The 26,402-nt window shown below is 43.3% G+C and overlaps 1 protein-coding gene across 3 annotated transcripts in view; it reads right to left on the bottom strand.

The window, feature by feature from the left end:
• Positions 1-26,402, bottom strand: part of LOC146855507 (monocarboxylate transporter 2-like) — a 350,090-nt gene that overhangs the window by 90,839 nt on the left and 232,849 nt on the right. For all 3 annotated transcript variants that reach the window (XM_085653342.1, XM_085653343.1, XM_085653341.1), the window contains exon 4: positions 749-892. In XM_085653342.1, coding sequence (XP_085509468.1) covers positions 749-892 — 144 coding nt within the window. The remainder of the gene's footprint in view (positions 1-748; positions 893-26,402) is intronic.

The following is a 26,402-nucleotide window of genomic DNA, read 5'->3' as shown; positions in this document are numbered from 1 at the left end:
GGGAGAAAAAGGCAGACACGAAAAAATGACACAGAACCGAGCAGAGTAGCTAAAGGCAGGGTGCTCTTCCACAAGACCACCAGAGATGAGGCGCGGGTAGGAGCCTGCGGGTGGAGGAGGGCCTCAAACACCTACCTGGAAGGCTCAAGCTGGAGCTAAGGACAATGCATTAATGGTGGAGCTGCACGGGGAGCAGTGATTCTGACCAGGGGTCAGATGTTCCTGATGAGAAAGCCTCTCTGATGGCTCTCATGGGCTATTCAATTGGGGGTAACAGGAAGGTCGCATGAGGTGCAGAAGTCGGTATAGGGCATGCAGCCACAGGGCTGAAATTTTGTTTCCAATCAGTTTTAAGCTTCATTTTCTTGTGCGAAGCCTTTGAAGTTTCTGATTTTATTGTAGTAGTGAGGTTACTATACTACCTGATTTTTTATAAAGTAAATATTTCAACAAGAACCATACAATTAGCTGGCTAGTAGTGTTCCACACTACTTCAAGAGAACTACCCTAGTATGGAAAATTACTCCTCTGAAAACCAACACACCATATTCCACCCTGTATAACGCCCTATATCATAAATGCTTCCTTGCAATGTTCTGCTCTTTTACGATTATTCTCAAATTACCGAATAAAGATAAAGATTGATTTGATTTGAATGTCTCCTTATGTCTGCATCATATAAAATGCCAACGGGAACTATATAGACTTCAGTGTGACATAAGAGTAGAGGCCAGCAAGCACCACTTACCTCCAACGACACCTATGCATATATAGAGTTGAATTACACTGTTGCAGAATGAGGCGGCGACCATCCCAGTGCAGCACATAATGCCACCTACCATCATTACTGGCCGGCTGCCATATTTGTTCACCAAAATACTGCTTATGGGACCTAAAGGACAAAAAAACACAAAACAGTTTTGGTATTTCTTTAACTTGCTATTATTTGGATAGCATGTGTTTAATTTACATTAGCGTTACCCATGCAAGCTCAAGGTCTGATTATTGGCAGTATATTCGTTGTCAGTTATCATATTGTGCAAACAAAAACAGAATTTGAAATCGCTAGTTTCAGAAGAATACATCGAGTGGTGCAATAATGTCCTTAATGTGCTTTATATATTTAGAAAAGTAAGACAAACAGCCAGGCATCTTCCCTCTGAACTGGTGGCGCAGAGTAAACTGAACAGTAAGGTGAGAGCAACTGTGAAGGGGAAGAATGGAGGAAAACAAGAGGTAAAGGAAGGGGGAGAGACAAACTGAGGCTGACAGGAAGGAGTGCACAAGAATGCTGATTACTGGTCACACATTCCTAATGCTGTTAGGAAAACGGGCAAAATGGAGAAGAAACAATACCCTGAAGTAGAAATATTTTTTAGCCGCAAGTATTACATTATCATTCTTGTTTCTTAGAAGGTAAGGTTAACCCTGCCTGCTGCCCACAGCAATTTAGAAAACACTGTGGCCTATGAAAGTTCTGCTTTCCTTAGCATCACAGCAGACCCCAAAGGAGGTGGCAGTGAAACGTCACGGGTACAACATGCTGCAGGCCGAATGCTATTCAGAAAAATGCTGGAAAATCATATGTTAAATCTTTACATTGACTGTTCTTGCTATTCTCTAATCTCCCCCCTTAAAGACTCATCAATGTACTGCTCTGTCTACTTCTCTCTTCTTCCACACCACCTATCTATCTCTGACCTCTTCTAAGCCTTTTGTGATTCAATCTCTCACCCTCTGCACACTTGCATTCTACCGTCTCCGTTTGCATCTTCTTTACCTTCTTACAACTCTACATCGCCTCTCTTCTCTACCCTGCAGAACTGGTGACATTACTGTATTTTTCCGTTGCGAACATGGGTTGAAGTCTCTTTTATACACTGTTGACAACATCCAGTTATTTCATTGTACGGTTTGCCCTTCATCTCGCTAGTCGCCTGCACAGACTACTGACACACTTTAGCTGAATAGAACTTTGTAAAAATACAAAAAGAAATGGTAGAAAAGAAACTAATAGTGGGGCATATTTAAAGAAATTGTATCAGTAAGGTTCTTTGCGTGCTGTTTATTGGAAATTGCCTTTTGTTCTCCCTCCAGAGCTACATGTGTAATATATTGCTTTGTGGCCAATATGCTTGATAAGTTGTGCTATAAAGGATAGCTTGCCACCGTTTTTTTCCATTCATTTCTTGGGGAGATTAATCTTTCCAACACTTCTTGCAGTGTGTTTGGGTTGCTCACTACAATGCGCTCTGTTGTATGCTTTCTACATCATGTCTTTCTTACGGAATTCAGTATGTTGTGCATTTCTTGGTTTTCCCACTTGATCTGGAGATCCCAGGCTGTATGGAAAACTGTGCTGGAAAATGCCTTAATTTGGAAGCTTGAATCACAGCTCGCTGAAAGCTCCCAAGATGAGCGAAGATTCCCCTCTGCTGAATATATGTCTACATCAGGCTTAAATACATTTCTCTGATTATTAGCAAAAGAGTTGGCTTGTGATGAATGATGTAAAATGCAAGGATTAGCATATGAATTCTGTTGCACATCCACTAAATTCTATAACACATTATAAATCACAATAAACGTATATACAGAAATAATTGAAGCACTATTAATCTATCATAAAGCAAACATTATAGGTTGTATGGAAACCAATATCAAATTAAACAGATTTATCAAATGAAAAAATATTCACTCGACTACATGAATATATATGAAATGCAATGGGGGCACATACAAAGAAAATGTAAAGGACTTTTCAGGTGCTGCTCCTCAATGGTGGTTGGCAGGGCAGGAACTCTCTTGGAATTTTAGAGTCCAGCTGACAAAACACAGCAATTATCTTTCTAATGGTTTGTAGAAGCCTTTTATTTGGCCTATTTAAGTTATCCAGTCCTATTTTATGCTTTTTCTGGTCTTACAAATCCAATCTGTTAGAATATGTTGTCTTTGTAAGATGTTTTCCCATCCTAGCATGGAGAATAGGTCTTTTTATTTCTAGCACTGCCTGATCCTGTCCTTTTCCTATAAAAGGGCATCAGCTTAGTCTGAGGGTGTTTTGCAAAGCAGCAGAGAGTTCTTCAGCGGTTCTTCACTCCCGCTGCTAAGATGTTCCTTGTCCTTTGAATGAATTCAGTTCTTTCTCTACAGTTCTATCTTCTTTCACCTGGGACATTCTTCCTTTTCAGCTCCATTGTTTCAGAGCATAATTCCTGGACTACAAGGTTCTCCTTCCTTGAGGTTTTTTTATGCACCTGGCTTCTTCCTCCAGAAACCGTGGTCATTCTTACAGACACCTGAAATAAGTAGAGTGACAGCATCATGGCCTCAGAAAGGAGTCGCCCTTACCATGGGATGGCAAAGACCAGACGAAGGAGAAGTTTCAGCGTGTTAATATTGATAAATATTGATGTTGATGTACACCAGGATATATGTATGTATAACAACAAATTTTCATCGCTGTTGTTCAATCCACCGGATATGACCTTCCCATCAACCCTGAGTCAAAATACATGGTCAGGCCTGTGACCTAGGCCTGAAGCAGCCGATTGAAAGATCATAGGTGGGTTGACACAGAACTATGCCTGGGTGGAACACGTGGAGTTTCACTCCACAGGATAACTCAGAGTTGCTGAAAAACTCTGCCAAATTCCGTAGATTGATGTGAGTGGGTGGAGTATTGCCCGGCCACCCCTAATGAAGTCCCCATGGCTGATGAGAGTCATTGGGGCCAAGAACTCTTATTGTTGCAACAAGTAAGTCTCCCACAGTGGGATTTTTGAGATGTTATCGGAGGCCCTGACCCCTTTCTCAACCACTCTGCAAAGGGGCCTCATGGCATACTACTGGTTGGGGGATGAAGTCCCCTTGGCTGCTGAGGGTCATTGGGGCCAAGAACCCCTCTTGTTACCACGTTGCCGGAGTCCCTCGCCTTTCTCAACCACTCTACAAAGGGCCCTCCTGGCACACTATTGGTTGTGGGGTGTAGTCCCCTTGGCTGCTGAGGGTCATTGGGGGCCAAGAACACCTATGGTTGCCACAAGTCCCCCACAGCGGCATTGCTGGGACGTTGTCAGAGTGCCCGCCCCCTTTCTCAACTGCTCTGCAAAGGAGCCTCCTGGTGCACTACTGGTTGGGGTGATGAAGTCCCCATCGCTGCCGAGGGTCATTGGGAACCAAGAACCCCTAATATTGCCACAAGTAAGTCCTCCACAGACGGATTGCTGAGATGTCTTTTGAGGCCTCGCCCCCTTTTTCAGCCACGCTGCAAAGGGGCCTCCTGGCGCACTACTGGTAAGGGGAGGAAGCCACTTTGGCTGCTGAGGGTAATTGGGAGCCAAGCAACCCTATTGTTGCCACAAATAGGTCCACTACATCGGGACTGCTGAGAAAATGTCTGAGGCCTGCTCCCTTTCTCAACCACTCTACAAAGGGGCCTCCTGGCGTACTACTGGTTGTGGAATGAAGTCCCCTATTATTGCTACAAGTCCCCCACAGAGGGATTGCTGCGACTAGGAGTGAGCCTGCCGGTAAACGCCAATCTGCCTGTGGGCTGGCAGAGTCTTTGTCGAACTCCACGTTCCAAGCAGAGCGCAGAGTTGCAATACTCTACAAACTTCGCCTGTCGAGCTGAGTTTACCACCAACCCCTACACGCAACCCTTGGACAAACAAGCTAACAGGAAAATCCAGATCGATACCACAGATAGGCAGTAACACCACAATGGTCTTAGGAGATTGGCCCCAATAAAAAACATTTAGTTGGAGGGACACGCATTCCCAAAACATGATAAAGTCAGATGCCACATTAAGGGAGAGGATGTGGCCTAACAGCTAGGGCAATCAACCTCAAATCTGGGTAAACAGGTTTGAGTCTCAACAAGGACGCACAACATCCTGTGATTCTGGGCAAATCACTTAATCTTCCTGAGCCTAACAAAAATGAATGTGTCCTCATGTAATGCAAATGGTGCTCATGTAAAGCACTCTGATATCCGATACCTTCGGGTCAAGTTCATGCTATATAAAACTCTGTAAAAAAAGAAACTTATAAACACTCAGTCAATCAGAACACAGCATGCAGACTACACACAGTGAACATGCACTCCCCATGTCAGACATCTGGACACATACCCACTAGCCCCACATTGTGTCCACGCTAGGTCAAGACCCATCTGCAAATTACCAGATTTATGGCCCTGTGACTCGGCCCAGATTTCTGTCTCCAAAGGAATGTACAAACTGTTTTATGACGCTTCTAGAAATGTATAAAAAGATGGACAACACTAATGTGCTTTGAGGCTGTCTTTAGACCCTGACTCTGTTCCTTGTTCTCCCGCTGCTGCGTTTAACTAAAACCACTGTTCCTGTTTTGCTAAATGCCTCATGTCTTTCATTTTTTCACAGTAAATTCATATTCAAGGAACAAGTGCCTAGCCTTGGATACAAAATTAATCAACTTCACTGAAAGGAAAACTAAATGGGAAGGTACAGTAACACAGAAGGCAAACGGCACAGCTTTATATAAGTTCTGAATTCCTAATGGGTTTTTTAGATTCGTGCAGGCACTATTCAACTGGATAGAGCTTTTAAGATACCCAAACTGTTGCATGTGCACAGTTTCAAAGGTGTTTCACACCAGATTGAACTTCCTTGAAGGAGGAGCCAATGGATAAGCCTTTGGACAAAGAAACAATGGTCATATTTCCTTATGCCAGATATCAGCATTTCCACCGAGTGGAGAACGCCTTTGATATGAGTTGTAGAGGATGTTGGAGTTCCCATAAAGATACTGCTCTCAAGTCGATTCTGGCTAACATTGGGCCTAGCACAACATAGCAGAAATATCGGAAGCACACAGACACATACATTCCCGTAATCCACTTTTCAATTAGTGGCCCTCACCTTTTTTTATTAAATTCATACTGTAATTTCAGATATGTAGAGTAAATGTGAAATGTGTACTGGAAAGGCATAACATATCAAATATGCAGAAAATAGTTTTTGCAAACTTTTGTTTAGCAGTTGAAGAAAGTCACTTTAAAAATGTTTGATACCTAGGATTCCTCAGAGTTACATAAAAACTCCGCGAGATTCCGCAAGCAGGTAGAATTTGGCAGGTCATGCTGCTTGTGCTAATTTTTAGGGTCGGGAGCTTGTTTTACACTGTAAAATCAGTGCCAATGGCACAATGTATCATGCTTCTTTCTGCTGCTTGATCAGATTTTCCACTTGAGCATCAGCTTTCTCCATGCGAGCGCTCATGACCTGCCCTGACCGCGTATGTTGAGAAATCTCGCCGGCAAACATTCTAAGTGTCTGAAAATCATGTTAGAGGATGCAAATTCTCACTTGCGCTCAACAACTTGACATTGGCAAGCCATGTGCGAGAATAAACTCTGCCACAGGGCGATTGACACAGTTTTGCTGGAACTCCAACAAAACTCTGCAAAGTCTGCCGGCGGAGCAGAATTATTCACCTACACCTTGTGGTACAACACATATAAAAATCCTGCTTTATTATAGTGAATTCAAATAGCGCAATAAATAAACACACTTCAATTCATGCATCCCTATTAGCTAAATAAACATGAAATTCTAGATTAACAAAATTCAGAAGAACAAGACCTGAAAGGTTACTCTCCTTTTATTTGTTTAAGCAGCAGCTATAGTTGAAAATCTGCTCATTGATATGGCTTTCAAGCTGTCTAATGGATCTGGAATAAATACAGTGATATCACAGCTCAACATGGATAAGTTATTACGGTAGTATGGTGATTACATGTTTTTATTACTGGTGACGTCAGAACCATATTACAACAAGGACAATTGAGCCTGTTTTCAAGGTCTGGCTGAGAAACAGCCTTAACTGTCTGATTAGCCTCATGTAATAAAAAAGTAAATAAATAAAAAAGTATATACAGATATACACACGTAGAGTGCATTTGGGTCAGCCTTTTTCTCCTACTGGTCTGTTCAGCTGTTGTTCACATTTTGCTTTCATTTACTGGAGGGTATAACATGGGGTAATGGGCTATCCAAATTCAGGCTCTGGCTCTATTGCACATGCGTAACCCTATTTTCTTGACCCTCTGTCTGCACATCCACCGAGAAAGAAGTATGCTTAAGGGCTAGGGCTGGTAGGCCAATACTTTATGTTGTCAATATATTTGTTTGTTTTATTCTTTATCACTATGTTCTTTAATTCATACTTATGTGTTTAAATTATATCTTCAGATTAGAAATAATAGTACCATTTCTTTGCACCACCAATAAGAATCATAACTTCTCTCCCGGGTTTAAGAGCACTTACTTTCTATGAAGCACCAATATTGTTCTATTTAAATTATACAGGATGGTCAATTTATTTTTCAATGTAAATTTTTATTCGAAACATATTCTTGTTTTTTTGTTTTTGTGACATGCTTGAATTAAAAAAAAAATAATAATAACCTGTGCACCAGCTTGGCTCTGCCAATACTTGTTTTACATAGCAATGAAATGATTCATTTATTACAACTATCTTACATTCGCCTACATAAAATATTATTGCACCAAGTGCTGTATCGTCATATTGCCACCTGACTGCTAGGCAAACAAATGCATGCCTGTGGTTTTTGAATAGAGCAAACGTGGCCTAGAGGCGGGGGCGGTGCTGTGCAGGGCCCAAGACAAACATGTCCACAGGCATATAGGATTGGTCTGCTCCTGTGCAGCAAACTGACTTTATAAGCCTTGATCAAACTCCTTGTACTGTGAGCTTGATCGCGCTGAATCTTTGGCAATTATTACGGTCTTGCTTGAACTTAAATAACACAATAACTAGCTGCCCACGTTTCAATTCCCCACAAAAGATTCAGATGGTTGTAAAACTTGATTCCTTTTACTATTAGATCACGAGGTTTGCTCTGCCACTATATTAAACATTCACATCCTGCGAACGGCGCCCGTTTTACACTGTATCGCAAGTAGCTGAAGGGGCACATGCGGCTTGAAGTCAAAATAACAGAATGCCGTATTTTGTGTCATAAAATCTATATCACGGGAAGCTCTCAGGTAAAAAACCTTTAATCACCCCACATCTATTAGTTGCACGGCAATATTTTATAAAAGGAAGGGAATCTGGGACGCCGGAAATCATGAACCCTCTCGCTGCTCTCTTTCTTGCTGGCATCAATTTTTATATCCAGACCAATTACAGATCTCCTGTAAGTGGGTAGCATGCTCTTTGTGACAGAATAAAAAGTAATTTGAAACGTGATTTAAATGGATGATATTTAATGGCCAAGCAGTAACAGCATCAGTGGAACTTAGGTGGCATAAAGCTATGCCACCAGTGACCTTCAGTATCACATGAAAAATTCATTAGTTCATCCATTCAGACAAATGATTTGGGACATTCTAGTTAAAATTACAAAGCCAGTGAAATACAATTGCTATGCCCAGCAAAACACCTATTTGCCTTGAATACAAAGTAAAGCATTTAATGTTCGTTAGACTTGGCTGACACCGAATGCGCTATCTTTGGCAAAAGTCAGAGAGAGCTTCAAGTAAATAATTCCTATAGGAAATTAACGCCAAATGCGGGGCACTTCAAAAGAATGCATAGTTCTAAGTACCTTTTGTTTATTTTGTTTATTTAAAAAAGCGAACTGTCTTGATACTACAACAGCTTTTACTATTTATTTTATCATCATGATTACATGGTGTCCCATGTGGGGTATCTTAGGCCACTAGGCCCACATGCTGGACAAGTAACCACACAGACATGGTAGTGGGGTACTGGAACTGGGCCTAGGGCACGTGCGCCCGGCCCCTTTTATTAACAGGGTCACCTGACTGGTGACTCCTGTGATGGGTGTGCGTTAGTGTGTGTTGAACAGGGTGAAACACTGGAACGTGTCCAGTCAGACACTACATCCCTCCCAAACTTTAATGAAAAGAAACAAACAAGAGTACATCCTGTAAGAAAACAAATGAACTACACATAGCACCAAATGAGTCTCTTCAGGCCATCAGCCAGGCAGCACTGGAGCTTTGGACCGTATGGTCAGGGTGCTTTAGTCCGCCTTGGCGATGTACTTTAGACTGGCCTGGTCTCGTGGTGTTCGATTCTATTTACAAAGTTCAAGTATCGGTGCATCTGGAGCGGTGGTGGAGTCCACTCTGGAGATCTCGCAGGCGCTCATGTTCCGGGGGATGACAAACCTACAGCTGTTGGGGATGATCTTAGCGTATAAGGCCTTCCCTTGGAGGTGACGTGCATGATGGTCTTTTGAGCTCCTGACAACTGAGCACCTTCAGACTTGCCTCTCTTGCCTGGACTCCTCTCTCACTGGAGCCTCCTGCAGGACCTTCCTGCCGGGCTGCCATGGGACCGTGTGGACTGTGCGGGCTTCATGTGGGCCATGCGAAGGCGTCGCTGAGGAACTGCCAACAGGACCACCGCCAAGTCGCTCATGTAGCTGCAGAGGGTGGTGTCTCAGTCTGGGTGTTTTAGCCGTCAGGACTCAGGTTCTGTGCCTTCCTCTGATGGTCTTTGGGTGACCAGCCTTGGACCGTGACCTCCATGCTTTCCGTGCCTGCCGTGGAGCTGCTACCAACGCATCTCTTTTATTTGGATTCCCCTCTCACAGGAAGTCCGTCGAGACCCTTGCCCCTGGATTGCCATATGAAAGCGTGCACTGCGCAGACCTTTTTGTATACGTGCTGAGCGGTCGCTGCAGAAACACCAACAGGGCCACGGCCAAGTCTCATGTAACCCCAAGGGTGGATATTCCAATGTTCGGGTATGCTCTGCTTCGGCAGGCTTCATGTTGACGGGGGCACACAAATGATTCCTGGGTGACTAGCCTCGTTGAACTCCGGTTGCCTGGAGTGTAAAGATCCACTCTGGTGGTGTGATGCTCCTCGGTGATGATGCACCTGGATGACGATGACAAAACAGTGATTTTCTTCAGTTGGGCAAACAGGCGGCGATCTATTGTCTTGGGTAACCTTGCGGAGTGAGGAGGACTAGAGGGACTTCGCAGCCCGTCTCTTCATCTTGCTGAGGCTGTTCTTCACCCGTGGCATCTGCGATGAGGGGTAGGCATGCCGCCTAACTTGAACTGCTGATGCTTGTGACTGGACGGTCGTGCTGGGAAGCGTTGGAGAGAAACGCGGTTTGTGCTGGCAGCAGCTTACATTTGGTTCTCCCATTGGACTGTCTCCAGGGACGTCGGTCTGGCTTCGGGACTGGACGGTTACACTGGGAAGCATTGGAGAGAGACACGGTTTGTGCTAGCTGCGGCTTACATTTGGCTCTCCCATTGGGCTGTCTCCAGGGACATCAGTCCCGCTTGTTGGCTGTCTGGTGTCTCTGGGTGCGCTCATCTTGTGGTGGTACGAGTACTCTGTCCTGTCGCTCTGCTCCTTTTTCTCCTGCGCGCCTGTGATGGTTGTCTGCCCAGTGGCGTCGTGCCACTGCTCTTTCTTCCTTTGCGGAGTGGCGTCCTGCCACTTTCTTTTCCTCCTTTGACCAGGTCCTCACTTGGATGTGGCGTCCTGCCACATGTCTCATGTTTATGCCACATGGAGATCTTGCTGGTTGCGTCCAGTTCTTGGGACGGTCTTCACTGTTCTGCGGACCTGTCGCAGGTCTGTCCTGTTGGTAGGATGTGCTGCTCCTTGAGGACCTTTTGCGGGCCCTTTCCCCTCCTCAGAGGTGTTCGCGGTGCTCCTCTTCTCTTCACTCGAGGGCTTCATGCTTGCGCCTCAAGGCTGCGCCGTCGTGGCACTTCATCCTGCCTCGGTTCAGGCATGCTTGGCAGAGTTCGTCACTTCGTATGATGCACTCCTTGCTTGTGGTGCGATGTGGCGTCTGGCCACATGTTGCCTGCCATTGTAGCACATGTTGCGGTGGCGGCTTGCCACGTGGAGTGTGTGACTCTTCTCTTGCCTGTTTTGCCCTTCTGGCAATTCCATCTTGAGGTAGTGAGAGGTAGGACACTCTGCGCTGTCTACGGCTCACTGCGGGGCTTCGCTGGCATGGTGGAGATGTGGAGGTTCTCCCTTCCGTCTTCAGTAGTGCACTTCTCTGTGGAGAGGTCTCTCTCTCCTGGGCGTCTGTCCATGTCGTCAAGTTTGCAGGTGCAGACGTTGACATGCATCTGAATTTGCTCTCTCGGCCCTTCATGGGTGCCCTCTTCTGGCCATTGGCATGCCCGTTATCCTGGCTTGTGGCGATGGCCTTCACCACTGGTGGCATGCAAGCACTCCTCTCGCTTGCTGTGGCATCCAACAGCCACAAGGAGGTTGCACACTGTGACCACGTTCTTCTAGTGCTTCATGCAGGGCTCACTGCTTTCTTAGCTACTTAATGCTTCTCTGCGCTGGGGCATCTTGGGGCTTCTTGGCACTCTTTCAGCCGGGGTTCATTCTTTCCCATTCCGCATCGCTTAGGCAGTCCACTGGGGAGTGCTGCACTCTCTTCTACCAGTCTTTTGGTGGTGATTGCTTAGAATGCAGTCGGTAGTCTTATGGGTCTCTCTTCCTTTTACTGGGTGCCATTCAGGCACATGGCAGCTGTACGTGCAGGCACTTCTGTCAGGATGTCTTGTTACTTACTCGTGATGTGCAGAAACCAGCCGGTGTGTCCTGAAGCCTACCCTTCCTCAGCTCTGTGGCAGCGCTTTCATCAGCGCTGCAATGTCTCTAACTGCTGCCACTGCAGGTTTTTTCTTCCCTCCACTTTCATAACCATTAAGGTCTTGCAGTCTCTTGACAACTTGTACTTTTGTCCGTTCTCTTGGTTGGGAAAGCTTTCCTCTACTTGATGCTTATGTGTGGATCAACAGTCCCTCCCCTCAGACCCTAGGCATCCCACAAGGGCATGCAGTGTTCACCTAGTCAGTCTCTGTGGTGTGCTTTGTCGGGGCTGCATTCCTTGTCTGTCACTTTCCTGGGTCCTGAGAATGCTGGTGCTGTGTTTGTTTTAATTTTAATGTAGTACTGCACACCATCACTAGGTGGCACTGCAGGTGATCACTTGGTTGGAGGCCAAGGCGGCCCTCCTCATGCTGTGGGCCCCATTGTTTAGGGAGACAGAGGCGCAGTGGTTGGCTCGATGCAGGAATTGCTCCTTTGTCAGCAGATGATATCGGCTCTCGGCTAGCCATGCAAGGTTTCCCCTTCACGCTGCAGTTGAGAACAGGCAGTCAGTAGAGGGGTACACTGCCATTCAGGCTTGTCCCTGCCGCATGTCACTGGACACGGCTTCCATTCTCTCACCGGGGCACTGGGAAACAGCGGTGACTCCCCCCTTTTGCAGGCAACGAGATCAAGGGGCAATGAGATCAAGGTGAGATGGGCTCTTTCTGTCCCTGCGCTCACACGGGCATTACGGCTGCGACTTTGTGCCGGGCACTGAAGCTGGCTTTATTTGCATAAATGTTTTTTGCATTTCTTGAACCAAATTCAGAAGAGCCCGTGTGCGGTGCGACAAGTAGGCGGTAGGTGGTGCTGCCCTTATTTCGCAGCGGCAGCCACAGTGGTTGGGAGTCGTGCTGGGCTGGGGATGCCGACGTGGAGGCAGCTCAGTACCGGTGCAAGGGGGCAGCCTCTTCTTCTGCTATCGCTGTCTCGCACACACTTGAGCAGGACAGTCATGTACGTACAGGCCCCGCTGGGGTTCCTACAGTCTGCGCTTGTTTTATGTGGAGTGCGCTGTGCCATTACGGGGCGTAGTAGTGTAGTGAACCCGGACATACCTTGCTGTGTACGTTCTTCTTTGGTGTCTTAACCAAGGCACTAGTTTCCGTGTCACTGCGCTGCTGGCTCTGTCTTGCCGTGTCCCATTAGGAAGGTGTTCTGCTCCTCCTGTGAAAGATAACGGCAGGCGGAGCAGCTTGAGGATGCCTCTGAAGGTCGGGGCATAGCCATTCTCCGGCCCATCTGCCGGACAGTTTTGCAGTCTGCTCGCCTCGCGTGGGCATTGCAGCTCCTGACACGGATGTCCACCTCTTGTGAAACAGGATGGCAGCGTGGGAGCTTCTCGAAACACGGTGTGTGCTGCGACACATTCCACTTTCCACGCCTGCAATGGATGATGCACTGGCAGCGGGGGTGACTTAGACATGGGCTATACTGTCCCCCTTGAACACGATCGAAGGAGCTACCAGCACACGCGCAGGTGTCGACCCGCTCATTGCCATTGTGGTATCTTGGGCCACTAGGCCCACATGCTGGATAAGTAACCACACAGACACGGTAGTGGGGTACTGGAACTGGGCCTTGGGCACATGCACCCGGCCCCTTTTATTAACAGGGTCACCTGACTGGTGACGCCTGTGATGGGTGGGTGTTAATGTGTGTTGAACAGGGTGAAACACTAGAACGTGTCCAGCCGGACACTACATCATGTACTGCCATACTTCTTCAGTGAGCAGCAATTTGGTTACTGCAGAGATGAGTTGAATGCTCCATTTCATGTGTTTTGGTGTATCTGAGTACCAGATAACATGCAATCCATGATGTGAACAGAAAAGGGAGATGCAAGGGGGTAAATAGAAAATTAAAAGCTTAGATGGGCTCTTGCCTGGGTTACGTCTAACTAGTCTGATTGCTAAGGACTAACCCTGGGTGTAGTGGGTGTAGAAGGGCTACGGGGAGGTCCTTGGAGTCTCAAACAAACTCCATGGAACTCCGTGGAGCTCCGCTACGCCACCTGCCTCCACCCCCCACTATTACAAGTAAGTAAACATTAAGTAAAAATACATTTAAAAACACTTACCTACGTACTGCAGCGTCCCCGGACTGCAGTACTCATCTTCCTCGCCGTATGGGTAATCCTGGTGAAAACTGCGCATGCGCGTGTGCCCGCACATTTCTTGCAAGAAATGCAAATGCACAGGCACGCGTGCATGCGCAGTTATCACCAGGATTACCCAGACGGCGAGGGAGATGAGGACTGCAGCCGGGGGATGCCACAGTACGTAGGTAAGTGGTTTTAAATGTATTTTTACTTAATGTTTACTTATTCGTAATAGTAGGGGTGGAGGCGGGGGCTGGCCAACTCCGCTCCAACCGTGGAGTGTGCGGAGATTTACATACTCTGCGGGCGGAGCCGAGGTCTCCGTCCGGGGTTAAGACTATTCGCAAAGGTCCTTGGTAAAATAGTATCCTTGAACTCTTTTTCCAAATTTCATGTGCCTCCTTTTTAAGTCAAGCCTGGGCAGCGCATGCGCTACTTTGCCAGGCATGCTGTATTCCATTATGGATGGACTTGAAGCCCCACCCACTCTCCGCCCATATTTGTCATTGGCTTGTGTCATTGTCCTTTGTAAATGCTGACTTCTGATTCGTTAATAGGCTTGTTAGTCTCTCCATAGTACCGCCCTGTGTTCATGTGTAACCTCCCATGAGGATTGGCCCTTTTACCTCTGTTGTTACACAGTATGTCTTTTTTAGTCTGTAAACACTATTTTCTTTAATGAGTTTCTCCTACTGCATGCACAACATGCTTTCCTGCAACATTCAGCGTGCCATGCGCGCTTTCACTTTCCAAGCAGCCCGGGACAATGGCTGCCACTTCTGTGAAATGCAATAAGTCTTGCATTTACAAGAGTTTGAGCTGTTGGCATTGCAAATGACAATGCCTTTTATTTATGTGTTAATTGTCAAAACAGGTAAATAAAAGGCATTGTCATTTACAAAGCCAATCGCTTAAACTCTCGCAAATGTTAGACCTATTGCATTGCAAATGCTTGTTCCTTCATTCTAATGGGCAAAAAGTCTCCACTTTTTAAAGCGCTAGCATTACAAACATGTTCCATACTGGCATATGTGTGTAAGGTACTAGTGTAGGACTGAGTGAATTCAAAGACCTCATTGTGCATTTTCAAGGGTACTGGAGAAATTGACCGAAGGAGTTACTCAGCATTATGTGCAAAACCAAGTGGTTTAAAAAGTAATCTCTGCTTTAGGCAAATCAGTGGATCACCTAGCAGATGGGTGAGGTTAGAAGTGTCCCACAGTAAATGTCCTAGTGTATATCACACATATTCGTAAAAGGTATCCCAAAATTAGGATTTTGAATCCTAGCCCACCTCGGTGACATGCTTTATCTTCGGGTTCAGTTCCATGCTAGGTGTGCACTGCAAAGCCTTGCGGGCCTATCACCCCAAGGGAAGGGGGCACTTTCAATGGGAGCTCTTTTCACTGCTCTAATCCATTGACTGTGCAGGTGAATTGGTGAGAGATCATGTATAATAGGTAAAGCAGTAGTAAACGTTAAAATTGACTCAAGTCCCACATGTGCTTGCTTTATTCAGTGGGGATTGATGCTAAGAATATAACCAAAACAAGGGGACCAGTAAAACCTCAGTTTTTCGGGGGTCCCTCTACTTTAGTCTACATGTTTTACGCCTCAGAGTGTCCAAAAGGGTCATGTGGCATTTCATAGGGGTACACACTGTATACATTCACCTGCTGTGTTTAATAACATCTCTGTATCTTTGTATATATAACAAGAGGGTTTACCCAGCCTCATTAGTCCTGCCTCACTCAATATATGACTCTAGATTGAATCCTCAATGAGCTCTGCTCACTTGTAGGGGTGTAGCCTACCCCCACGGTGTGAGGAGGAAATCTATGGTGAAGCATGCCACCTGGCCAGTGGGTGTGGGATTTCATCCTTTAAAGGGAATCACATCATGTCTCTAAGAGATCATGTTGACATTATATCTTAGAGCTGGGCTTAACCAGCAAAGATGTTAAGAACTGTAGGGGGTAGCAGCATTTACTGAACACAGACTACTATTTCTCCATGTTATGTATAACATCACACTGACTTAGGAGATACCTCAGCCAGTAGGTTTTAATCCATGAGTTGCACTATGAAAAAAGTTCACTTCTAGAGATTATTAATGAGGAAAAGTACGTGTGTATTTACTTGCTAAAGAATAATAACAGTGGTAAAGCACACTGTGATTTTCATGATAACAGTTCTAGTAAAAATACTATTATGATTAGGAATATGCCTCAGTAAAATTAAGAAATTTAATGCAAATACGTTTTTTTAGATTCTATGCAAGCACTGATATTGCACAACAAGCCTTAGAACAGCACACATTTCATTAACGCAGGACTACACCAATTCATCTCCCCCGAAGTCCAGCTAAGGAGCCAGCCACTGGTTTCAGTTAGTTAAGGTGGTCATTATTTTTGTAAGGGTGGGAGCATTTTACTTCTGCAAGGGGCTTCCTTCGTGGACGATAATACAGAATGATAACCTAAAATATATTTTTAACCTTTCTCCAGATCTCAGGGTGATGTTTTTAAAGGCAATATAAGAATATAACGTGATTGAAACAAAAAAATGCTTCAAAGGATCAAAACATCTTTCCTTTCTTTGCCAAGCCATCGGTCTTGATAATAACCAATGATGATCTTTGCTTAGGGTTTAGAAACGTTCATCTAGGGTGTCATCGTAGTTCCTGCTGGGTACATTTTAACTGCGTGCACAATACCATCGCTTTTAATCATCACTTGCCATACAATACTCCCTTTTGGTACCTTGAAACGTTATTGTTCGTGAGAAATCCCTGTCTGCATAAAGAAGTTTGAATCATCCCACGGGACTCTGTTCACAATAGTCGTGTGTGAAGAAAAAAATATTTTTAGTACTGCAACAAAGTAGCTTGCCCGACTGTAGAGTAACAAATGTCTCAAACAATTCACCACACAAATGGCAATCTCAAGGTCATTCGCAAAGCCTAGAGGACATATTGTTCTGACAAGCGTGTTTTTTACCTTGATTACCGTGTTCCACTCACAATTAAACAAAGGGCAATAGCGACAAAACACTCAAACTGTGATTGCTTTTTGCTAATCAAAAATAAGACACAGAAACGTGGTTTATAGTCAACTGGATTTAAAGCAACGTTAATGTTGTCTGATGATACACTGGACTGGTTTCCTGCAAACAAAGGGTATTGGTCCAATTAATGCCTCTGGATATATATATATAGTATGAAGTGAGTGGAAGGTAGCCAGAATAATAACGCACGTTTGAAAATATAATATGTTTCCGACTGTCGCCTCAGTCCATCCACAAGAAACACAGAATCAAAGCTAAATGAAGGAATTGAGACTTTGCTGTAGACTAACCAGAGAAAATGGCCGCATTGCAGTGTAGCAGATTCCCGGGTGCCATGACGCCGACATGGCCAGCACATGATGTGCCATCTCCAGTGTTGTACTAGGAAACCAAAACATTTGGAAAATGACCAGCTTGAAATTTAATGGGCTGAATGTGTCAGTGCACAGATTGAAAAATTCAATTATTTCTTTAAAATGCTTGGAGGAATTAATAAATGCTTTGAACTGATGAAAAGACAGAATTACATGTGCCTACTTAGCATTTTCTGGTGATTAATTGTATTCCCTGGGGCAACACTGGATCGTTCATATCGCCACTTACGCAGGCTTTGCAGCTCTAACAAAGTTTCAGTGAGTTTAAACTTTAGCACCAGTGACCTTTCGAATGATTCACTACCACAAAAGATTAGGCCATGTAACAATGTAATATAGAGAGCAGAAGGGCGCGCAATGAGCTCTAATCCATATGAATGCATTCCTTTGTATTAAATCGTTAGCCTCAATACAATACTCCACTCCCACATTCATATAATTACCTTCTTTCAAAAACGTTCAACCTTTAATGTATAACACCACAAACATTTCTTAAGTGATAAAGGTATGTGAAACGCAATGTTGTTAGAATCAATTTAGTAAATCGACATTACAAGTACAGTTGTATGCCATTCTTATAACTAGAAAAAAAAAAACATTTGCAGACTATCGTTTTTGAGAAACTATGGGCCTCATGTAGAAAGCCAAATACCGGTCGGTAACGGCCGATTTTCGGTAATTATACCGTTACCGACCGGTATTTTGGCTTTTGAGATGTAGGGGGAGAATTTCATGATTCGGTATTTACCTAATCGGTAAAATTACCCAATCGGTAATATTACCGATTCGGTAAATACCGAATCATGAAATGAGATGTAGGGGGAGTGTGTGGTGGGTGTGGGGATTCGTTATTTACCACCAACTAAAGGTTGGTGGTAAATGACGAATAGGTGAAAAAAAGCATTTTTGTGCACGTTTAAGTGTGCAATGTGGCAGACATACATGCCCTTAGGGCATGTATGTGCGCCACATGTGCACACATGGCCGAATCAGGGGTGCAACAGGGTGTCAATGTGACACCCTGCCACCCTTGCATGTGCTCCCCCATTACCGAATCGGTATTTACCGATTCGGTAATGAGGCATACCTTCCCATCAATGGGAAGGTATGCCTCATTACCGAATCGGTAAATACCGATTCGGTAATTACCGAATTTTTCCGATTCGGTAATATTTACCGACTCATTACCTACATTGCATTTACCACTTCAGAAATACCGAATCGGTATGATTCGGTATTTATGAAGTGGTAAATGCCAGCCCACCTACATAAGGCCCTAAGTCACTACCACATTTATTCAAAATTTCCAAGAAGAATTGCATCCATCCTTAGGTAAAAAACAATTAGCAAAATGTATTGCATTTGAATTGCTCTTTTATAGACGTAAATATCATACATTTTAACAAGCACTGGAACAGCCAAAAGGTCTTGCCCATGCCAGACTATTGGCTTTGCAAATGTGTTTTAGCCATATAGTACACCAGCGTGGCTCCTGTACAGCATGGCTAAAGGTTAGTGACGTAGATGAGAGTTGAATGGAGTGGCATGGAGTCAAGTGTTCGAGAATGGAGTGGAGATGAGTGGAGTATAGCTGAGTACCCTAGAGTGAAGTGTTATAGACTGGAAAAGAGTAGATTGTCATAGAGTGGAGTGGTGTAGAGCAGTGGAGAAAAATTAACCCTCCCATCCCCTGTGGTGTGCAGGAGGTCCGAGCTCCAGGGGGCCATATCCGGCACTGTGCATGGGCTGTGGGCCCATAGCCTGAGAGCTCCTGACTGGGTCTAGAGCATATGGAGCCGCCTCAATGTACTTTGAAAAGGGCCCCCCTGGTGTATAGTGGAGTAGAATAGGATGCCGTAGAGTGTCCTTGAGTGAAGTCTCAGGGATGAGTAGAGTGATATAGTGTATTGGAGAGTGGAGTGTTGAACAATTGAGTAGAGTGTTGTGGAGTGGTAGAGTGTCACTGATTAGAGTGTTGTCGAATGGATTAGAGTGTTGTGGAGTAGACTTGAGTAAATTGGTGTGAAGTGTAGAATGGAGTAGAATAGAGTAGAGTGGAGTGTCATGGAGTAGAGTGGAGTAGAGTGGTGTGAGTGGAATGGAGTGTAACTGAATTGTCTGAACTGGTGTAGAGTTGAGTGGATTGACAGAGTAGAGTGGCATAGAGGCGAGTGGAGTGACTGTGTATAGTGCTATAGAGTGAAGTGACATAGAGTTTGTGCCATAGGGTGGCATAGAGTAGAGTGCTGTAGATTGGAATAGAGTAGATTAGAGTACTGTGGAGCGGGATAGAGTGGAGTAGTGTCAGAGTGGAGTGGCATAGAGTGTCACAGAATATGGTGGAGTAGAGTGGAATGGCAAAGAGTAAAGTTACACAGATTGGAATAAAATAGAGTAGAGTAGAGTGGCATAGAGTAAAGTGGCGTACAGTGGCATAGCATGGAGTAGAGTGTCATTGAGTAGAGTTGAGTAGAGAGTAGTGTTATAGAGTGGAGTATGGATGGTGTGGTAGCGCATTGCAATTACATTTTCATTTGAAATGACCACTACATTTGCTGAGACATAAAGTTTTACTTATAAAACTACACAGCACAACAAACAATAATGTGTGGAAATTGGCATCACATGGTATACTGATTTGATTCTATGCTTCCATCACACTCCAGAATTAAATAAAAATGTGCTTTATTTGTGCTTTCCAAATTTAGATATATTCTGAAATATTTTACAGTTCATATACAGGCATTTACATTTTGTTGTGTGCTCAAACAAAATAGAACCCTGCAGCATGTCCACACCTGCAAGATTGTAGCATACATCCTCTCACTTTGCAGTCTGAGAAAGAAAAGTAAACATTAAGCTCCCAGGAAGACAGATCCTAACATTTAACCTCTGTCTTTGAATGCACAGGAAATGTGACAAGATAAAAGCAAAATTTAAAGACTTTTTTATTACTCATTCACTTCTGAACTCCAGCATTGTTGTTTTGGGGATTTTCAGAACCTTCCCCTCTCCCCTACTTCACAGGCATGAGAGATTGATGTTCAGAGTAGCAAAGATAAGTAGAATCAGTCACGCAGAAAAATAGGAGGCAAGAAACATTTTCAAAGAAATACAGTACGATAATGGCTTCCTGAACTAGCATTCAAGGGAGATGACTGAGTACATATGTTATCTTGTGGACTGCCTCAAGAAAAAGAAGAAAAAAAAAAGAGTTCCTAGAAAGTGTGCACTTCTGGAAGGATACAAGGAGCTAGTCAGAGAGGTGGGAAACAAGCTATGCCCCACTGGAGGGACAAAGGCAAGCTAGACAGCCAAAAACAAATACAGCCAGCATATAGAAACCTAGCAACTGTGATTTACAAACCAAAAAAGCCAATGGTAAGCAATGGGCTGAATGCATTCTCAAGTAAGCTTTTAGAATGTCCCCAAGAAGTCAACCGGACAGCTTTTTTTCTACAAGATTCACATATATCCTTTCACTTATATATCTTTCCCACATCTGCGTATCACTTTCTTTTTTTTAAAATCCTGTTCTGGCATGACACCCTCTGCATTACTTTTCCTCTTTCTACTACCTTTTTCCTCTCAAGTTCCTTTTCCTCTATTCCCCTCCTTGTTTTATTAAGGTGAGACACTCCAACCCCAGTTCACTCAGTCCGTCAGTCAGTCAGTAGGTCTTTATTCGATTCACATCATAAAAGACATTCTACACATATTAAAAACAGTTCATATATAATACAATTCATATTACAATACAAGATAAAACTTCTAAAACCTTTAAAATATTACATAGAAACAATTAAAAAATGATCACAAGCATAATAAAATACAATGGGGGACACGCCAGTTAACCTAATAGTTCATAGAATGGTGCTAGTTTATAGCAACTAAAAGCCTTACAGAACACAAATCACGACTTAAGTTTCCTTGCCCTAAGGATCCATGCCCAACTAATAAATTTGGCAACACCTATTACTACAGGTTTTGAAGTATCTGTTTTCAAGATTCTGCTAGCAACCTGTGCAGAACGAGTGCTCATTAATCTGCAGACAGGTCGAAGCCAAACGCGTCGAGGGAGTAAGTAAATTGGGCAACAAAAAAGGAAATGGTCCATGGTTTCAATCGTGTCTACGCAGAAGGGGCACTTATCGCTACCAAGAGGACTCCAGCTTTTAGTGAGTCCTCGCAGTGGTAGGGCGCCCACTCTAAACTGGTGATACAGTTTACGATCAAAATACTTCAAAATAGTATCCCAGTAACTTTCATAGACAGACTCGTCCTTAAAGACTAGGAATGTGGCAGTCATCGTGGTGCCTATGTGGGTAGCACATCTCCTGTTCATAATAAAGCACCAATAGGCATCCTTAAGGACATTTTTCGGCGGAAAAACCACAGTATCTGGGTTAGCCCATAGGTCACGCATCCCAAGATCAATCAACAGGGTTCACTTATTTTTGGTTTGCTTATTTTCCTCCTCACTCATGCTCCTAATTCTTTCAGCTTTTAGTGGAGCTACCTTCTGTACTCTCCTCATTTATCCTAGAATCTCTTTACTCTGCATCCTTCTGTTTGGCCTCTTTATTTCGTGAAAGGGCTCATAATTGTTTTTAATCCGATCTGTTTTTTCAATTTGTAAATTAATATTATCCTGATATTTTCAGTCTTCTTATCTTTTTACCAAACTGTACGTCTTTTAATTTGAATGGGTTTATCTATAGTCTGTTTTCCTATGATTTTTAAAGCTCAAACCACCCTATATGGCAGAAGGGTATGGGGATCATGGTATACTGTCTCGTGCTGTGCGTGGAATCAGAGCGCAGCTAGCCGAGGGTTCCACACTTTGGACTTTTGACAGTTGGAGACCGTCTGCGCTGTCTAGGACAGCTTGTGGCAACTTTGGTTAAATAAAGCATATTTTTAACTACTTGGAGTCCTCACCTTCCCTCCATCACCACAACATTTCTTAGCAACAAGCGGAACAGCAGTCCACATGGACTCAGTGACACAGTGGAGGAAAGCGGCAGATGCTCTGAAGCTGTGGCTGCATTTTGAGTTGGTGAAGTTGTGCGGAGCAGCGGCACAGAGCGTTGAAGTTTGACAACCAACACAGTAATGTTTTTAACCATTATTGTGTAATGCTGTGAGTGTTGAACGCATATATAGCGCAAGTGAATGCCTGAAATGTGGTATTGGAATGCAACGCCACGACGCAAGGCATTTATGCGGCGACCATCTTAGAGCGCTAGTACAGACGATGTCACAGGATACAGATACACTGACACGCACGGCTCATATCTTTGTAGGTCAAGTTAGATCATTACTGCAAAAAACAAACTGATTGAAGGTTGAAGTTTATGCGCTAATGCGCACAGCCGAAGTCTTATGCATGTCATGTGTGAAGTTACGCATTGTAAAGAAATGATATGCTAACGCGCACAGCTTCCATAATTTACTATGTACACATTAATAAGGAATTTTTGTGTGTGTCATTGGTTTGTGGAAAGTAGAAAAAAAGCATTTGCTGACAGGCACAGTACATTACTCACCATCAACAATAGAAAAAGTAGAAGCGGACACTGTTCAGGAATTACTGGATTCAAATTAAAAAACGGTAAACATCTGATGGTGCACGCATGTTGGTAGATCTTGCTAGGAATTCTTGCAGGTTAGCGTGATCTTAAGCTTGTAATTATTATATGCCACAAGTAATTCATCTGTTGTTGCACTGTATTTACTTGTGTCGAATTAGATGGATACATTGTGTGCACAGGAGCGTGAAAGTGTCCAAAGAAGCAGTTAAGTGTTATTGGTAAAAAATAATTGATTAGAACAAGATTTCAACAAGCAGTTATTTGATCAAATTCTGAATGCATACAAGTCTTGGCAAAATGCAAGCTGTTTCTCCACCACCACATTTTCTGCAGACGCCAGGTGATCCACCGCTGTCATGGAAAGAATGGTTGGAAGCGTTTGAAACTTATTTGGAGAATTGCTAATTAATACTTACTTAACGTCCCCCCTCTACTTCTAGAAACCTATTAACCCACAAATAACATATAATGAAAATAAATCAGTATTACATTATTTACATATCAATTGTATAATTAAATAAAATGTATTAAATAATTGATAAATAATTATTACCGAATTAACTTCCCACTCTACTCCCCTACAAAACAAACAACCCACTATACCACTATCAATTACAATTAATTAAATACAACATTCTAAATGACTTAAAATAGCAAGTCTAATTTTAAAAATGAATGAATACCAATTATATAAACAGTAGTAACACATAAATTTAATATAAACTAAAACACATTCAAATTATAAATAGACAAAAATTTGAAAAACTATATTAATGACAATGAGATTAGAAACATAGATTTTTTTTTAAATGGAATTAATTACCTCAAAAAATATACTCTTGTCAAAAATATTTGTATATCGTAAACTTTGTGTGTCACAATATTTAATTTCTGATATTTATATATACTTATTTTTTAAACTCAATATTTTGACTACACACACTTACTGCTGCAGGTTAAACCTGCAGCAGGACCTGTTAAAATAACCCTTTTAGACAGGTAAAAAAAAATCTCCCTTTAAAATATTAGCAAGTCTCCCGTATGTAAGCCTTGCAGTTCACAAGGTAGGGTGTATGGTTTGTGAAAGTGGGATATGTAGAGAAATAATATTATCATGCCCCTAAACTGACAAAGTCAAAAATGCTATTTTCACTGTGGTATGCCTAGCTGTAATATGTAGAAACCCAGATTAGGTATTAAAATACTAACACTATATTGGGAATAGGATCAACAAGAAAAATAATTAACCAACGATTTTTCACAATTATTAAAAATCTAATTTAATGGTGAAGTCAGATGTGTATTAAATATTAAGGAAAGTTAACTTTAGGAATGTATCCTTTACCAGGCTGAACTGTCAAAAGGCTAATTAGTATAAGCCTCTGCCAACTCTCAAGCTGTGCTCAGCACAAGAGGCACGAAAAAGGTGTGAAATTCCTCGCAGGATCACACAATAGGCTGACCTGAATGGACAGAAATGACTTCTCAGACCTCAATCAAATATGTGGGGTTGGGGTTGTGGGAACTCTGTTGACACCACAAGAACCCAATCTTGTGGGCTACAAGACTTACATAAGGGTGACTTACCAATTTTTACAAAGGAAGGTCTTTACCTCTTAAAATTGTTATTTTAATAATTTGAACTACAGGTTTTACTCTGGAGCAATCAGGCAAGAATGGTAGACCTGAAGCCATGCATTAATATAATATGGACTTATTGGAGAGGTAAATGTGCTAACGAGGGATTAGCCAATTTCTATGTTTTAGGGGTCAGAGCACATTCACTGGGCACTGGACAGTAGTCCACAGTGTGCAGAGTCTAAACATCAGCAAAAAATGTGAATGTGCAAAAAGGAGTATTTTCTCACACTGTTTTCACATTTTCTGGTACGATGGCTATGGGGAGTCAAAAAATATAGATTACAGCTTTTACAGATAGGAGTGCGTGATATGAGGTAGTATTCCATATAGTCTTAGGCACATATATTAGCTTTCTAAACTAAATGAAAACAGCTAGTATATGTAAGTGCAATTAGGCAGGTAAAACCTGTGAAAATCTTCTCTGGTTTTTGGACCCCTGCTATAACTAAGTCTCCCCCAAAAGGTCTCACCTGCTGCAAGTTCTATGTTAAAATGGAACTGATTTGTACCCTTTATGGCCCATCCTTCAAAATAGAGCCCCTTTCTGCGCATCTGTGGTAATAGGTGATGCACAGGTGAAACAAACATATGTTCATGTGTGTGTGCATACATGTTGAAGATGAGCAAAGAACTTGGTTGTGTGACATAGCACTGTTGCAGATGGGAGCCAGAGCCCATATTTACAAAGAAGTAGACATCTGTATGCTGTTACCAACGTCTTCTTGCTGTCCTATGAAGCAATGGTGTTATGGTGAGAAGCATAAGTCCACTAAAGTTATGTGTCAATGCAGCACTGATTCTTCTGTAACTCACACAGGTTCTGTGGAAGTCACTTCTCAGAGCTGTCCAGTTCATTTTAAGGAACATTTCTAGTATCACCTCTTGCACCATAAATAACCACTTTTCCCTTCCACCATTGTAACCACAGTCTGTTTCTCTAGATCAAACACCAAATTCAAAACAGTGAACTCAATTAAGGAAACTTCTAGACACAGCGATGATATCCTGCTGTAACCTGGTCCTGTAACTTATTGGATCCCAATCTCATTTAATGTGCTCATACAAAAAGGCTTTGTTGCCTGAACCAAATATTCCAGCAAAGGTACTGCCTACAAAGGCTCTACCAAGGAACTAGTCATGCTGATTTTCCCTTTGAAGACAAGGTTGTCATTAATAAGATCAACTCAAAACTGGCCTGTATATTCTGGCATCTGTGTCGTTACCTCTAACGCCCCACGTTAATTTTAAATAGTGGTTCCTTGTTTGTAAGAGTGGTAGTGATCTATGTTACCTCTAAGGTGCTCACCTGAGTGGCTACGCAGCACTACTTACTCCACCGCACATTTCAGTTCCAGGAGCGTGCACACTTCTAATTCAGTTAGAGATGTATAAAACACTCTGCCAGAGTCTGTCAGGTTCTCCCATTTAAGTGTGGGTTAGACCAACCTCTTCCCCCTCCCAAACACGATAGCAGGGTGTACCAAAGTGCATCGTTAATAGACATTCTCACTGATTACTTTGCAATCATCCCCTGCAGAGAACCACTTTATGCTTAAAACAGTGCTTTTTACCTTTCTGCTCTGTGAATAAAATGCTCGCCTAGGGCAGACGATGGGATAAACAATTTAAAACAATACTTGCTATTACGAGGTGATGGAGAGCAGTGGAAATATATGTGTGCTCCTGCATAGCAGCTCCTCTGGTTTTTGGGAGAGAGGCAGGCATGGACTGGTAGCAGTACATTTGCAAAGGCGTGTGTGTAAGAGCCCTCAGCATTACACAACACATAGACTTTCCCAAACAGCCACAGTCTGATTGTCCAGTGAGCATACACGCATTTGGTCTGTCTGTTGTGACCCTGACAGATTACAGGCGTCCTGGAGAACAGCGAAGATGTGACAGTAAGCTACAGAGACAGTAAAGTCATGAAATC

The sequence above is a fragment of the Triturus cristatus genome, chromosome 4_1 (assembly GCF_964204655.1).
Source record: "Triturus cristatus chromosome 4_1, aTriCri1.1, whole genome shotgun sequence".
Classification (NCBI taxonomy): Eukaryota; Metazoa; Chordata; class Amphibia; order Caudata; family Salamandridae; genus Triturus; species Triturus cristatus.
Note: the sequence above shows the minus strand (reverse complement) of the source record. Positions and strands in the feature narration are given on the sequence as shown.